At 41.6% G+C, this 17,753-nt stretch overlaps 1 protein-coding gene across 2 annotated transcripts in view; it reads right to left on the bottom strand.

The window, feature by feature from the left end:
• Positions 1-11,267: 11,267 nt before the first annotated feature.
• LRRC56 (leucine rich repeat containing 56) overlaps positions 11,268-17,753 on the bottom strand; it is a 39,208-nt gene continuing 32,722 nt past the window's right edge. For both annotated transcript variants that reach the window (XM_075836947.1, XM_075836948.1), the window contains exons 12-15: positions 17,271-17,401; positions 16,129-16,313; positions 14,895-15,240; positions 11,268-12,067 (exon numbers count right to left, since the gene is read on the bottom strand). In XM_075836947.1, coding sequence (XP_075693062.1) covers positions 11,887-12,067; positions 14,895-15,240; positions 16,129-16,313; positions 17,271-17,401 — 843 coding nt within the window. In that variant the 3' untranslated portion in view covers positions 11,268-11,886. The remainder of the gene's footprint in view (positions 12,068-14,894; positions 15,241-16,128; positions 16,314-17,270; positions 17,402-17,753) is intronic.

The following is a 17,753-nucleotide window of genomic DNA, read 5'->3' as shown; positions in this document are numbered from 1 at the left end:
GCAATGAGGAAAACACGATGGGGGGGTTCGGGGTTCTGGACCTCAGTTCTACCGTGTTTCCCCGAAAGTAAGACTGTGTCTTACTTTCTTTTTATCCCCAAAAGCCCCACTATGTCTTACTTTCGGGGTATGTCTTATATTAGAAAAAAATTGTCGAATTTTTTGCACTTTACTTTATTATTTATTTATTTTTTTATTACTATGGTCTGTCCCTCAAAAGGTCAAAAAAGACCTTTGGGGAACTTTATATATTTTTTTTTCTTTCTTTTACACCATCTTTTCCCCTGTAACTGGAGCTGCACAGCAGCCCCAGTTACAGGGGAAATCAGCCCTCTCATAGTGACGATTGTCACTAATAGGGCTGTGCTGGGTCTTGTTAGACCCAGCAGCAGTCTGTCACTAACGGGACCCGGCGATCATGTGACCTGTCACATGATCACCGGGAGGAATAGAGACAGCGCCGCTGCTGCTGTCTCTATTCCTGTACACAGCGCGCATTGAACGCTGTGTAAGAAGACATCGGAGAAGACAGAAGCAGCTAAAGCTGCTCCTATCCTCTCCTCAGGGTCCCCGGCAGTCACTGACAGCCGGAGACCCGACATTCAGCTGCCCGATCGCGCGGGCAGCAAGTTAAAACCCGAGCCGTAAAAAGTCTATGGCTCGGGTTTTAAGGAGGAGGCGGCATTGACAAGTGCTGGGGACGGCGCGGTGACGTATGGAGAGGGGGGCGGCGCGGAAGTGGGCAGGAGGCGGCAATACCCCCGTGTTTCCCCGAAAGTAAGACATATGTCTTACTTTCGGGGTACGGCTTATATTAGCCGACCCCCCTGAAACCCCCGATACGTCTTACAATCGGGGGTGTCTTACTATCGGGGAAACACGGTAGTGATCTGTGAGGCCCTCAGCCATCAGAAGCTTTTAATCTATCCTGTGGATAGATGGTCAATGTTGATCTTTATAATCTTTAAAGTGAAGCTAAACTTTTGACAAACCTCTGACATGTCATAGTGACATGTCAGAAGTTTGGATTGGTGGGGTCCGAGCACTGAGACCCCCACTAATCGCTAGACGCTAGAACGAAGCAGCTGAAGCGCTCGTGTGAGCGCTCAGCCGCTTCGTGTCTGTTCGTCTTTTTCCAGAAAGCCGATGTATCGGAGTACGGGCTCATAGACTTTCTATTGAGTCAGTACGAGCGCTTCAGCTGCTTCGTTCTAGAGATTGGTGGGGGTCTCAGTTCTCGGACCCCCACCAATCCAAATTTCTGACATGTGTCTTTTACATGTCAGAAGTTTGTCAAACGTTTAGCTACACTTTAATTATGTTACTAAAGAACCCCTGCATATAAACTGTAATATACAAGGACATGTACATACAGATGTTTAACTGATTTTTGAACTGTTCTAGAAGCTCAGAGATCCTATCTTCATGGGAAAACCCCAAGGCACATTATAAATCTGATGTGTAAAATATTCTTACTTTCATGTAGCAATATTTCATGTAGTTTGCACACCTGCAGCAACAGCAATTCTACTAGCGATGTGTGGTGCCAGGAGCAGAGTATACGTGGTTCCCTCTTGCACAGTGTAATTGCCCATTATGGTATATATACTGTATTCTTCAGTGTAAATACACTTTGATTTATTTTTAATTTGTTCACCTTACCCTTATGGCTTTAACACTCAGCATTTCTTCACTAAAGTACCGGGGTCTGCAGCATTTCTAAATTCAGCCCAGGGACTGTAAAATTACGACCTGAAACATTTATGTCATATCCACAGAATATGAAAATATCAGCAGCGCATCACATATCCCAAAAACATGGAAATATAGCTTCAAATGGTATGTGGGCACGATGCAAGCGGTGTTGAGCTGTAGCCATTCCAATCCCACTATATTGAAACCACTGGAAAAACCCAGCACTCATTTTTGATATCTCAAAGCTTAAAAGCTTTATTTCAATGTTGTGGTGAAATAAAGCTTGTTAGCTTTGAGATATTAGTAACAAGTGCTGCGGTCTATCCTCAGAATATATTCCGTAAATGTCCGATAGATGCAGGTCCCACCTCGTGGACCCACACCTATCTTGTGAATGGAGCCATCTGACCTCTGTCACTGGGCTTCGGCCGCTGAGTTACAAAGAGTCTTGCTACGCTGTTTCCGGAACTCCCTTAGAAGTGAATGGGAGTTATGGAAACAGCCTAGCACAGCTGTAATGTCCATGGCTGCGGGCCGTCAGCTCCAATCCCCTCCTGACAGCCGCAGCCATGAGTCGGCAAGTGCTGGCCCCAACCTCCTCCTCAGGAGACGCCAGCGCTCGTTTCCACTCACCTCAGCCGGATCCTGTAGGGTGCGTGCGCACGCTCGTGCCCGCTCTTAAAGGGACCGGACCTTTGATGAACTTTGAACCCGTGAGTACCCTGGACTATATGAGGGGTCCAGCCCCCTGCTTCTGTGCCTGAGCGAGCGTTGTTGATGTTTCCTAAGTTTGTCTATGTGATGGCATCCTAGTGTTTTCCTGTTCCTATTCCTGTTCCCAGCATTCCATACTATCCTGGTCGAGTACTGTGCAGTGCCAAAGTCGTGTCTTGCTGTATCCCACGTCTGACCTGCTTCACCTTGCCTGACGTCTACCTGCTGCCTAGTCCAAGCCGAGCCTGTCCTGCTGCTGTCCGAGCTGCCACAGGTACCTATACGAACTATAGACATTTACCTGCGCCCTGTTGGCCAGCTGCCTTACCGCCAAGGCGGTATGGCCCAGTGGGTCCACAGACCCTTCGTGACAGTACGCTCAGGCCATGGACCCCGCTGGTCGATTCAAGATGTGGGCAGATATGCTAGACCTCCGGTCTTGACAGGACCAACTCCTCCAGGCGTTGAACGTTCTTGCTCGTCGGCAGGTGGCACAAGCTGCCGTTCCTCCTACTACACCTCCTGGCAGTGTTGATCCTCTGACTACACCTCTTGGCAGTGTTGATCCGCGTGTTTCTTTGCCACTTCCTGACCGCTATGATGGAGAAGCAAGTACCTGTCGTGGATTTCTGAATCAGTGCCAGATCCACTTCAGCCTGTATAGTGGGACATTTTCGTCTGATTGCGCAAGGGTCACTTTCATCATCATCATCTCTCTCCTCACTGGCAAGGCTCTTACATGGGCGAACCCTATCTGGGAGACACAAGGACCAGAGACCCGGGTTTAACTCTTCTGTGTCTTTTCAATAGGTAGTACTCTAGTATTCTAGTCAGTCACACTTTGGGTGGCCGTGTAATAGATACTGTACATTTATATCCTTAAAGGGTAACTAAATTTTCAAAATCTCCTGACATATCATAGTGAAATGTTAGAAGTTTTGATCGGTGAGGGTCCGAGCACTGACCCCCACCGATCGCTAAAATTAAGCAGAAGCGCTTGGTTAAGCACTAAGCCGCTTTATTTCTGATGGGCTGTTCTCGGAAATGCCAAAGCAATTAGTGTACGGTCTCATAAACTTTCTATTGAGCCCGAACACCAATTGCTCGGCTTTCCGAGAAAAGCCGATCAGAAAATAAGCGGCACATCGCTCACCTGAGCGTTTTTGCAGCTTCATTTTAGCAATCGGTGGGGGTCTCAGTGCTCGGACCCTCACCGATCAAAACTTCTGACATGTCACTCTAAAATGTCAGACGTTTTTTGAAAGTTTGGTTACCCTTTAATATTTTTAGGCATCATAATGGCTTTCTATATACTGCATGATATATGGACCTGTGTATTTATTTATTATCCAGGCTTTTGTACATTAAATTGAGGTTCCTCATTCATCATGTGCGGTCCCTGCTGTTCTCTCGTTTGTCCGCTTGTCAAACGGGAGAACACCATGGACCGCGCATGCGCTTTCCTAGCTGTATAACAGATCAGCCCATACATGGCATGTCACTAGTGACGTGTCGTATACTAGGATTTTTATTTTTTTATAATTTGACCACGTAACAGGTATACGATTGATAAACACAGTGGGCAGGGAGTGACGTCAACAATCATGTGCCCCACAGCAGCATCGGGAATCGGGGCCAATTTTGAAACGAAGTACATTACAAATGTAAGCACATTCCCAAGTTAAAAGCACTAACACATAAAAGTTTTAACTCGGAAAGCCCCTTTAAGAATGGCCCTTGAGAATTTAGCATTGTCTCCAACCCGATGCTGTACAGAGAGCATCAAGTAAATGGGGCTGACTGCCGAGCCAGAAGCAGCGATGTGCAGAACAAATATCAGAGGGGGCTGCTGCGCATATACAGTGAAGGAAATAAGTATTTGATCCCTTGCTGATTTTGTAAGTTTGCCCACTGTCAAAGTCATGAACAGTCTAGAATTGTTAGGCTAGGTTAATTTTACCAGTGAGAGATAGATTATATTTAAAAAAAAACCAGAAAATCACATAGTCAAAATGATATATATTTATTTGCATTGTGCACAGAGAAATAAGTATTTGATCCCCTACCAACCATTAAGAGTTCAGCCTCCTCCAGACCAGTTACACGCTCCAAATCAACTTGGTGCCTGCATTAAAGACAGCTGTCTTACATGGTCACCTGTATAAAAGACTCCTGTCCACAGACTCAATTAATCAGTCTGACTCTAACCTCTACAACATGGGCAAGACCAAAGAGCTTTCTAAGGATGTCAGGGACAAGATCATAGACCTGCACAAGGCTGGAATGGGCTACAAAGCCATAAGTAAGACGCTGGGTGAGAAGGAGACAACTGTTGGTGCAATAGTAAGAAAATGGAAGACATACAAAATGACTGTCAATCAACATCGATCTGGGGCTCCATGCAAAATCTCACCTCGTGGGGTATCCTTGATCCTGAGGAAGGTGAGAGCTCAGCCGAAAACTACACGTGGGGAACTTGTCAATGATCTCAAGGCAGCTGGGACCACAGTCACCAAGAAAACCATTGGTAACACATTACACCGTAATGGATTAAAATCCTGCAGTGCCCGCAAGGTCCCCCTGCTCAAGAAGGCACATGTACAGGCCCATCTGAAGTTTGCAAATGAACATCTGGATGATTCTGAGAGTGATTGGGAGAAGGTGCTGTGGTCAGATGAGACTAAAATTGAGCTCTTTGGCATTAACTCAACTCGCCGTGTTTGGAGGAAGAGAAATGCTGTCTATGACCCAAAGAACACCGTCCCCACTGTCAAGCATGGAGGTGGAAACATTATGTTTTGGGGGTGTTTCTCTGCTAAGGGCACAGGACTACTTCACTGCATCAATGGGAGAATGGATGGAGCCATGTACCGTCAAATCCTGAGTGACAACCTCCTTCCCTCCCCCAGGACATTAAAAATGGCTCGTGGCTGGGTCTTCCAGCACGACAATGACCCGAAACATACAGCCAAGGCTACAAAGGAGTGGCTCAAAAAGAAGCACATTAAGGTCATGGAGTGGCCTAGCCAGTTTCCAGACCTTAATCCCATCAAAAACTTATGGAGGGAGCTGAAGATCCGAGTTGCCAAGCGACAGCCTCGAAATCTTAATGATTTACAGATGATCTGCAAAGAGGAGTGGGCCAAAATTCCATCTAACATGTGTGCAAACCTCATCATCAACTACAAAAAACGTCTGACTGCTGTGCTTGCCAACAAGGGTTTTTCCACCAAGTATTAAGTCTTGTTTGCCAAAGGGATCAAATACTTATTTCTCTGTGCACAATGCAAATAAATATATATAATTTTGACAATGTGATTTTCTTTTTTTTTTTTTTATATATATAATCTATCTCTCACTGGTAAAATGAACCTAGCCTAAAAATTCTAGACTGTTCATGTCTTTGACAGTGGACAAACTTACAAAATCAGCAAGGGATCAAATACTTATTTCCTTCACTGTATATATATATACACACACACATACACTGTATATACATATATACATACATACACTGGCAGAAGGGGGTCAACATTCTGGTACAGGGACCTTCAATTGTCTGTGTTGATTATGTATATTGTCTAGTTTGACCTGGTGCCTAAAATTTCCCATTATCAATGTCCACTTCCGTCATTCCTATTTTATTACATGTAAAATGTGTAATTTTTTCTACATCCCTTCATTATAATATTTTATATCTGATGCTTTTCTTTCGATCTTTAGCCTGTTGCTTCTCTTAAAAATAAGGAGACGTCCTCCCGGCCAGAGACGTTTAGACCAAGTCTAAGTAAACATCAGAAAGCTGTAAGAAGGCCCGTGATGGAACAGAGCAAAATTTATTCCACCCCGTCTCCAAATACTACTCTCATGAGGTAGTACTTTAGTAGACAAATCATACTTTCTGTCGCTTCTGAAGTTAGTGTATATGCTAGTTTTACTGTGTAAAGTGTCATTTTACTTTATCCTATTTTAGGACCTGTGGCACCCCAGAAGTTAGGCTGTCCCAAAATATGTTATCACACCCAACTTACATTAGACCAAAGCTTTATTCAGCCTTCAGGAATTCAGGTATTGATTCTAGTTATTATACGGGCATTATTAAAATATTTTGTTTTAAATCAATTCCCAAGATATTAGGTGTCATTATTTGGTTAAAAGACTATGTCCTCCTTTGCAACCATGTTTCTTATTGTTGCAATGCATCTAAAATAAAACATAAAGCAACTACGCAAATAATCTTGACTAAACATATCCTACTGTTTTGTGTCTACAGCTCTGATGCAAACCTAAGGCTGGGTTCACACGACCTATTTTCAGACGTAAATGAGGCGTATTATGCCTCGTTTTACGTCTGAAAATAGGGCTACAATACGTCGGCAAACATCTGCCCATTCATTTGAATGGGTTTGCAGACGTACTGTGCAGACAACCTGTCATTTACGCGTCGTCGTTTGACAGCTGTCAAACGACGACGCGTAAAAATACAGCCTCGTCAAAAGAAGTGCAGGACACTTATTTCAGACGTAATTTGAGCCGTTCTTCATTGAACTCAATGAAGTACAGCTCAAAATTTACGGCTGTCAGAGAAGCCTCGCAAAATGCGAGGAGGAGCATTTACGTCTGAAACGAGGCAGCTGTTTTCTCCTGAAAACAGTCTGTCTTTTCAGACGTAAATGCCTGCTATCGTGTGCACATACCCTTAGTGTTTCCATGATTACAGAATACCAACCAACCCTCTGCATAGTCTGATCCTGCATTCATGTGTTACTCCCTTCAATCTATTCCTCTTCTATGGTCTGTAGGCTAGCAAGAAGCAAGGGGTCAGATGGAAGAGTGACTGCAGACCAGACTACCCACAGGGTTGGTTTGTAGTCTGTAACCATGGAGATACACAGATATAAATACGAGCATACACAGAGGGCACTGTGGCCTTCTCTACAGAGGGCACTGTGGCCTTCTCTACAGAGGGCACTGTGGCCTTATCTACAGAGGGCACTGTGGCCTTCTCTACAGAGGGCACTGTGGCCTTCTCTACAGAGGGCACTGTGGCCTTATCTACAGAGGGCACTGTGGCCTTATCTACAGAGGGCACTGCGGCATTATCTACAGAGGGCACTGTTTCATTATCTACACATGAAATTCATCTGTTTTTAAAGATGTGTCAAAGACGGAAAACACGGACACTGAACGGATACAAAACAGATGCAAAATGGCCGTTTGTAACGGCCGACACCCGAACCCCGTTGTGTGAAAAGAAACAACAGCAATCCCTGTGTGGTGTGGGGTGGGTAGGAGATGCGGGGTGGGATTGAAGTTAGGGCTAGTGTTTGCTCACAAGGCTGCGTTGAAGATCTGATCTGAGTGGACAGCGGCTGCCTTCTGGGCTTTCCCTCAGTGCCGGCCTTAGCATTGCACTGAATATTACACATGTGACATTACAATGTCAGACTTCAGTGTAGCACTGAGGCCGTAGCAGAGAACGAGAGCCCTGACATGATACACAACAAGTATCTAATCTATCAGGTATCCAATATATAAAAGTTGATTTAAAACATTGATTTAAAAAAACAACAACAAAAAAAAACTATTTGCTTTCAAAGGTGTACATAGCCTTTAAACCAAGTGTATAATGGATTGAATAGTTGGTAAGAGGCAATTGACTTTTAATGCCCATAGGGGGCTAGATCACTCTCAGTCCACCCCATGGTTACTGTATGGTTAGTCTTTATGTTCAAAATAAGCTACAGTATGTCATGCATTTATCTAGGAGCTTCCCATTTTATGCCAAGGGATTCCTTATGCCACTTTTTGACATTTGATTTCCATGGTAACCAATGGATAAGAATGCAGTGCAGAATATCATATATAAATAAAACGTAATAAGTATAACATAAATACTGCCATCCATGCCTCCGTTCAGACAATCTCATATAGTTTCTAATCATTTGTATACTAACTATATTTATCATCTGGAAGATATGGTCTTACCTGTCATAGGAATGTCCTATTCATTCATATCCATACAATAATGCTAATGTACATATTATACAGCATCAATACCTCATGTTTATACTCATGCCAGTGCCACACAGTATAATGATACCAGCCAGCCTGGCGAATGATGTACCAAAGTATGTCAATAATACAACTGACTGAAGGGTGAAACATAAAGTCTTTAATTTCCTCTTAAATTAGAAAAATATGATTGTCGTGCTAGAACATCCAAATATGAATACATTATATACAGGCCGTTTACAGAATGTTTACCTACACACAGTGGAAGCAGACGTTTTGTTGGATAAACCAACATTCATCCTACTAATTGAGTTAGATTTACAATAAAGGGAACCTTTCAGTCGGGTTGGAGCTGCCAAACCAGGCAGCTGGTTTTGACCTGGGCAGATTCAGAACACTAAGCCCCACCTTCACGGTAAGTTACGCAGCGTATCCTCTCTGTGTGAAAGGTACACAGCGTATCCGCCGTGTTGCTCGCAGGGAATTCTGGCAGAAAACTGGTGACGTTTTTCGCCCGGAATGTCTGCTGCGGAAATCCTGCAATTAAAAAAAAACCAAAACACTGCTATGCTTACCATGGCAACACCTCCCTCTGACATTCTGCAGCCCTGGGATGACGTTTCATCCCATGTGACTGCTGCAGCGATCACATGGGATGAACCGTCATCCCAGGAGGCCAGCCTGGACGAAGATGCACAGAATTCTGGGTAAGTATAAGATTTTTTTTTCTCCTGAGTTGCAATTTTTGCAGCAGAACCGCAACTTCTCTTCCGCGAAAATCGCAACATCTGCTATTTGTTGCGGGTTTTACCTCCCCATTAAATTCAATGGGAAAAATCTACAGCAAAAAAGCAGCGATTATGCAAATACAATTGACATGCTGTGGATTAAAAAAAAGATTTGTTCAAATCCCATCCACTCTGCTGCTACTGTATTATTCTGTGGATTTTCTGCAACAAAATTCGTTGCGGAACATCCACAGTATTTACGCCACGTGTAAACTCGGCCTCATAACGACATGCTGATGATTTAAGGGCTCCAAACCTAATGACAGGTTCCCTTTAAGTAAATCTCCATCTTTGAATACCATTTTGTTTTATTTGCTTTTTATCTAAATAGGATTAAAATTCTGAGCTAATTTCTTCATATATTCGAATAGTGGCCTGAGCTTTGTTTTTTTGTTACAGAAATCCCCCGGCATAGATGTAGATTTAAAGATAACATTCTGGCTGTCTGCCACTAGAGGGAGCTTACTGCATACTCATACATTGGTCTCCATAATAAGACCGTTTAAAGTAAGCTCTTCCCAGTTTGAAATAGCTGATAACAGGGGACAATAGAGTGCATTCAACTGTAGAGGTAATGTAGATGAAAAATAAATGATCTGCAAGTTCTGCTACCTTAAAGATATGCGTGAAACTTACATTTTAGGTGCTTTAATTTATTATTCACATACATATTTTTATGCCAACGTCACATTAGTGATGAGAATTGTTCAGAAAAAAACCCATTGCTTTAAAACGTAACTAGATGTTAGTGCAGTCACTACTGGGATTATGCCTTCACTTCACGCATGTGGAAATAGATCAAACTGCATATTAATTCCCTGGCATTTTTGTGAAAGAAAAGAAAACCAAAAATGTGACATAGTAAAAACCTGTGAAGAATAAATAATTTACATAAAACTCAAATATAATAAAAAACGATTTTCAGCTTTTTTGGAATAAACGTGACTATTTTTTTAAAAAAAAAAAACACAGTTCATCTTGACTGATACAGAATGTACCAGTCCACGCAATGACAGAAGGATCCAGTAGGCATCCTATTAGCACTGCAGTCTTATTTTACCATTTTTAGCTGCTGTTTTGCAGATGTGGACTACGCTTGATACTATACATAGGAATAACATGGATGCCAATACAGATATGTTTTTTTAATTTTAGGAAAATCTATTTTAAACAAAATAAATCTTAACTAAAGATAAGAAATCACCTTTAACTTGTCCAATACATAGACCTAAAAGTGAAATAATAAATCTGGTATTGTTCTGGAGAACTAGACAGACCTGGCTGTCATATCGGGCTTCTATGCTATGGGGAGTTTTCCACCTAAATAGAAAAAAAAAACAACACATGATGTGTGAATGTGTGTTTGTCTGAATTGTACAATCCCCCCAAAATAATTAGATCTCAGGGAGTCCTGCTGCTGGGGAACTCGGCAGTAAGTGTTCAATTCTCTGCAGCGCCATCACAGGCAACATTAAGCTTTACATGGTGCCTATTGAAATCAATGGACTGTCTGTGTTTTTTATGGATATGCCGGGTCCTTCAAAGAAAGAAAATTTTTTATAAAAATTCTGCGCTCTGCTTAATGGTTTTGGGTCCTGAATAGGGGACCCCATTTTATTAACCCAGAAACCCTAATAAAGTATTTAAATATGGAATATCCAAACCAGATAACTCTTTTCATTCATTCACATCTGCACTAGGGCTCCGTTCCAATGTTCTGTCTGAGCTTTCCGTCGGAACGGAGCCCTGACAGACACAAACGGAAACCATAGGTTTCCGTTTCCATCACCATTGATTTCAATGGTGAGGGATCCGGTGCCAATGGTTTCCGATTGTCTCCGTTGTGCAAGGGTTCCGTCATTTTGACGGAATGAACAACGTAATCGACTACGCTATTCATTCCGTCAAAACGACGAAACCCTTGCACAACGAAGACAAACGGAAACCATTGGCACCGGATCGGTCACCATTGAAACCAATGGTGATGGAAACGAGAACCTATGGTTTCCGTTTGTATCTGTCAGGGCTCCTTTCTGACGGAAAGCTCCGACAGGACGTTGGAACGGAGCCCTAGCGCAGATGTGAACAAAGCCTTACTCCACTAAAAACCTGAAAATCAGATGTGACTATACCCCAATATACACCACCCTTATTTCACACGCAAAAGATGTCCAAGAAACTGAGTTATGGGGAGTTGTTTGCAGGGTTTTTGAATTGAAGGGCTTTTATAGCTGCCCCCATGCAAACCTGTAATATCGTGGGGAAAAAAGAACATTGCAGCCCAGCTAGGTCCAAAAATGTTTTTTGCTGCACTGAACATCAGTGACCACAGTGTTCCCTCCATGTCACTGGCAGGCAAAGGGACAGTACAAGTAGGCAGGCCGAAAGTGTGAGGACCCTAATATTAAAATGTTTCCCTTACAAATCTATTATCTTTTAGTGAATTCACTTGTCGAGTATCAGCGTATCTAAGTAATATTCTTTTAATTAAACATTGCACTAATTTAGAAACTTGTCCTACTTCAGAGATGGCTCATCCAACATGTTGGTGGTGAAGATATCTCTGCTAGAGAGCAGTCCACTGCAGCAGGATTACTTGTCCATTACAAGATGGGATCTTCTTTGGTGGTCTTATTAGAATTTGTTGTCTTGAAGGTGATGTTCTAAGTTCTCTCTATGCACTTGAAGTTTTGCTGCCTCTTAGAAGGGTTGGTCGATTGGGCAGCCTTTGCAGGATGCCCGTGGCTGTAACAGGACAAATGATCTGTGGTGGTAAGGGTAAGGGTCTCTCTAGGATTTTATTGGAGGAGCGGATAACTGGCTGATGGGGGGAAATAATTCTGGCTACTGTTGGTCTATAAAGGAAGAACGGACAGACGCTGGTTAACATTTGTTACAAAGCAATGATCTCCTATTAGCTTTCAAAGGCTATGTACACCTTTGATCGCTTTTTAAAAAATGTTTTAATAAAAATGTCTATCAGTCTGTTTTGTGCAACTTTCTAAATACTTTTTATTAAAAATACTTTTTACTTTTTGAGATGCATCTGGGTTCAGTGTCAGCGGGTCCTGCGTGTCTCAGACACGCAGGATTGAGCGGTTACCGGTCACATCTATGTTCATAACGGAAGGATCTGCTGACACTGAACCCGTCAGTCCTGCTGACCTGGCGGAGTCAGGTCTCAGCACAACATACAGCTGATTTGTATGCATGCGGCTGCATTTCAAAAAGTAAAACGTATTTAGAAAGTTGCACAAAACACACTGATAGACATGTATGTATAAATATATATATGAAATTTTCTGAACTTGCAGCTCCACAAGCAGACATTTTATTGAAAGGTTGAAAATAAAAAAAGGCAATACAAAAATCAGCCAGCAACAAAGTTAACAACAACTAGTGAAATACAACTGCTTTGTATACACTTAAGGTGTTAAACATAGTTAATGGCAGACAAATATATTGCTATATTAACAGATGTAATACTCCAAACCAAGTCCCCAATCCTGGGGGGTTTGTAGGCCCATGAAGAAACAGAAGAGAAAAGCAGCATCCTCAAGAACATATCATGCTAACTGCAAAATGATATAATGATGCTATACAATCACATAAATGATTTGAAGGAACTTCAGTGCTTGGCGGAAATTAATATCGGGGATATTGTTAAAGGGCCTATGTGGGGACCTCTGAAGTTTGCACCAACCGTGAGGTTTTTCCTGCTACTGTGCTGCTCAATTTTGCTTTAATATATATACACTACCGTTCAAAAGTTTGGGGTCACCCAGGCAATTTTGTGTTTTCCATTAAAACTCACACTTATATTTATCAAATGAGTAGCAAAATGACTAGAAAATATAGTCAAGACATTGACAAGGTTAGAAATGATGATTTTTATTTTAAATAATAATTTTTTCCTTCAAACTTTGCTTTCGTCAAAGAATGCTCCATTTGCAGCAATTACAGCATTGCAGACCTTTGGCATTCTAGCTGTTAATTTGCTGAGGTAATCGGGAGAAATTTCACCCCATGCTTCCAGAAGCCCCTCCCACAAGTTGGATTGGCTTGATGGGCACTTCTTGCGTACCATACGTTCAAGCTGCTCCCACAACAGCTCTACGGGGTTGAGATCTGGTGACTGCGCTGGCCACTCCATTACAGATAGAATACCAGCTGCCTGCTTCTTCCCTAAATAGTTCTTGCATAATTTGGAGGTGTGCTTTGGGTCATTGTCCTGTTGTAGGATGAAATTGGCTCCAATCAAGCGCTGTCCACAGGGTATGGCATGGCATTGCAAAATGGAGTGATAGACTTCCTTATTCAAAATCCCTTTTACCTTGTACAAATCTCCCACTTTACCAGCACCAAAGCAACCCCAGACCATCACATTACCTCCACCATTCTTGACAGATGGCGTCAGTCACTCTTCCAGCATCTTTTCAGTTGTTCTGCGTCTCACAAATGTTCTTCTGTGTGATCCAAACACCTCAAACTTCGATTCGTCTGTCCAAAACACTTTTTTCCAATCTTCCTCTGTCCAATGTCTGTGTGCTTTTGCCCATATTAATCTTTTCCTTTTATTAGCCAGTCTCAAATATGGCTTTTTCTTTGCCACTCTGCCCTGAAGGTCAGCATCCCGGAGTCGCCTCTTCACTGTAGACGTTGACACTGGCGTTTTGCGGATACTATTTAATGAAGCTGCCAGTTGAGGACCTGTGAGGCGTCTATTTCTCAAACTAGAGACTCTAATGTACTTGTCTTGTTGCTCAGTTGTGCAGCGGGGCCTCCCACTTCTCTTTCTACTCTGGTTAGAGCCTGTTTGTGCTGTCCTCTGAAGGGAGTAGTACACACCGTTGTAGGAAATCTTCAGTTTCTTGGCAATTTCTCACATGGAATAGCCTTAATTTCTAAGAACAAGAATGGACTGTCGAGTTTCACATGAAAGCTCTCTTTTTCTAGCCATTTTGAGAGTTTAATCGAACCCACAATTGTAATGCTCCAGATTCTCAACTAGATCAAAGGCAGGTCAGTTTTATAGCTCCTCTAAACGGCAAAACTGTTTACAGCGGTGCTAACATAATTGCACAAGGGGTTTCAAGTGTTTTCTAATAATCCATTAGCCTTCTAACACACACAGTTAGCAAACACAATGTACCATTAGAACACTGGAGTGATGGTTGCTGGAAATGGGCCTCTATACACCTATGTAGATATTGCATTAAAAAACAGACGTTTGTAGCTAGAATAGTCATTTAGCACATTAACAATGTATAGAGTGTATTTCTGATTAATTTAATGTTATCTTCATTGAAAAAAACTGTGCTTTTCTTGCAAAAATAAGGAAATTTCTAAGTGACCCTAAACTTTTGAACGGTAGTGTATATATATATATATATATATATTAAAGAAAAAGACAAATCTCAAAAGATGTACGTAGCCTTTAAGTACCTGCACAATAGTAATGTAAACCTTTTAGTAGTAAGCTATGCAAAGTAGGTTTTTTCAGTAGCAGCCAGGATGTTTGTTGATGGTCTTTAGTTGGCAAACAGTTATTTATTGTAACATATTATATAAACTTTTTTTTTAATAAAAGGTGGGGGTATATTTTATAATACAAGGCTTCATTGTATCCTAGTGTACTAGTGAGCTGTCATACTAGTCATATAAATGTGTCAAAATCCTTACCTTGAGTTACTATGTTCTAGTTGTGAAGGCCCAGATGCAGACCTTCTATTCAGGTCACTCACTGATGTACAAGTAGGTTGGATCACTGACTGAGTCCTAATAATGTCGTCATCAATATCGGTTGGCAAAAAGGCCTCATCCCCCATGCATGTATTTGTTGCCATTGTCCTTAGTGCAGTGGTTTTGCTTGGAGTGAAGACCCGATGTAAACGCCTGGCTCGAATGTCTGCACCCTTGTTGGGTATAAACTTTACACCAACTGAACCTGCCGGGCATGGAGTCATGGGAGGAGACGGCTGCTGTGGGGAATTGTGTGGTATTATCTCTCCAACGTTCCGTGAGAAGACTTGTTAACAAAAAATATAAAGATAAAACTTGCATAAATTATATAAATATAATAAAATGCTTGTATTAAATCAACACTATAAGTGCTACCTACCCTATCAATCTTTCTCTACTTGATGTAAAGAAATGGAGTACATCTGACTAAGAGTACACTATATCGATCAATCACATGGAGGCTACTATTTTAGAACGGCTAATATATTTGGGACTTGCATATGCAGTAATTTCTCAATATACTTATTTTATTGCAGTCCCTTCCATTGACAGTCAGCAGAATGCAGAGACCTGTTTCTGCTGGCATGGCGGCAGAGAAGCCAATGGCAATATGGCTGCCCTGCTCTATAACTGGATCACAGCCAGTTATATGAGGAGAGATTCTTATAGTATAAGTACATCATGCAATATACAATTCCCAAGATATAGCTATCTTTATCTTGTTTTTTAACGCATTAAATACACAGTGTCAAGTAACTTTAACTTGACTTTTTCAATGGGTTTTGTTATGTGATATCACGCCGAAGCAAGTTATCAGATTCAAGATAAACTTGGCTACATCTGTATGTGTAGGTTCAGCTTAGATCCCTGGAGATGTAAATACTTGGGCCATACTCGAGTTTCTGCAGCTCTTGGCTCTATAAAATATAGAATATAATTGATGTATTCTTGTATATTATTTTAGAAGAAAATTCTGAATATTTCGTGAAACGTGCAGCAGCAAAGTTACACTTTAACTAAGAGAAATACATTGGAATCGCATATTGCGAGATCAGGAAATCCTTTCCCAAATAGGCTTTTCTGATCTCATAGGATCGGATGTGACCCCCCACGTTCATGTGCATGTACCCTAACTTAGGTCATTATTTCTAAACCAAGTTGAAGTAGCCCTCACCTGTAGGTGATCTAGGAGAGCAAATTGCAGTCCCAGGAGATTCTCTTACAAGACATCCTGAGTCCCAAGTGTTCTCCGGATCTTCATCTTCACTGCTAGAAGATAAACTGTCTCTATCCTCTTCATCAGTGTGTGTTATAGTGAGAACCTGTGGAGATCGCTCATCCTTTATCCTTTGCAGCACCCTAGTGACATTGATTAAAAGCCACTGTCATTCTGTCTTGTTCTTTAAGGTCCTTAATAATAGGCCCTGTTCATAGTTTGCATTCTCATGCCGTCTTTGCATGCAGTTTTCTGCAGCAAAAACTAATAATTCATGTAAAAGAGAGGAGACTTTCAAGAATACTCTCCATGAGGGCTCCAAAACCGCAAAGTGTAAACTGGGTCCAAAGCAGTTTTTATGTAGTGCAGCTATAGTAATATACAGGAGCACATTACCCATTTACAGTGTTTACAGTCTGCATTTAATTTTCTTTTTACCAACGTGTCCTATAGACAGCCGTCAAACATATAAAATCTGTCCTATATGTACATATATAATAGGTGTTACACCCATTTGCAGCAAATTAAATATGTTCTCTCATTTTTGACGTGTTCAGATTGGTTGGTAGGACAATGTCTTAAAGGCTATGTAAACCTTTGAAGGCTTTATATATATATTGATCAATGTTTTATTGTATTTTAAACACGTTTTCAATGTTTTTTTTATAAAATAAAGTTTACTTTTTGAGCTATAGCTTCTGTGTCCTGGATACATAGAAGATGTATCTTGCGGTCCCTGCCGAATTCCAGTCGCTTCGGTGAGCGCTGACATGCAGGATCCAGCTATTATCGATCACATTCAAGTTCATGAACTTCGATGCGATTGATAATAGCTGGATACTACGTGTCACCGAAGCCGTCAGTCCTGCTGACTTGACTGATTCAGCTGGGACTGCAAGATACAGCTTATATGTATCCAGGATACATAGCAGCTGTATTTAAAAAAGTTAACTTTTTTTTTTTTTTAAATAAAACCCAACAAACTTTTTCTTGAGATATATATATATATATATATATATTTATGCCTTTAAGGTTTACATAGCCTTTAAGATTGAAAATGAGAACCATTCTCATAAATTGTTCTAGGTATGTTGTCTTACTTGTGATTCCTCTCTCTCCAGGCTTTCAGATCTGCAAACACATCATCCCGCTCCTTCTGAGAGACTGTTAAAGCATCAAATGAGACCTCAGGCTTGAATCCCTTTGGCGGTGGACCTGAGACTTGAGTTGCCTGAAAATGAAGGTTACTGGACAATAGTATGAGCAGAATTTTGCTGTACAGTAGTCGTCTCCAACAAGACAGATTTTGAAGACTTCACAGGTGGCTGTCAGCTTTGCCAAAGGAACTGCCCAATATTCTTAGACTTTATTCTCAAATATATACACTTCAAGCAGTTAGTTTAATCTGTATGCATCACCACATTGATGTACAGCAGTGAAACCCCCCCCCCCTTTGTCCCTTATAAGTGCCCCCTTCACTATCCTGCTGAGCCGCACAGTTCCGACAGCTGGGAGGAACTCCGTGATTCGTTAACTTGCTATACAGCACATATTCCAACATTTTCAATAAATGGGAATTACAT

The sequence above is a fragment of the Rhinoderma darwinii genome, chromosome 9 (assembly GCF_050947455.1).
Source record: "Rhinoderma darwinii isolate aRhiDar2 chromosome 9, aRhiDar2.hap1, whole genome shotgun sequence".
In the NCBI taxonomy this organism is placed as follows: domain Eukaryota; kingdom Metazoa; phylum Chordata; class Amphibia; order Anura; family Rhinodermatidae; genus Rhinoderma; species Rhinoderma darwinii.
The sequence above is the reverse complement of the archived record's forward strand: the minus strand, read 5'-3'. Positions and strand labels throughout refer to the sequence as shown.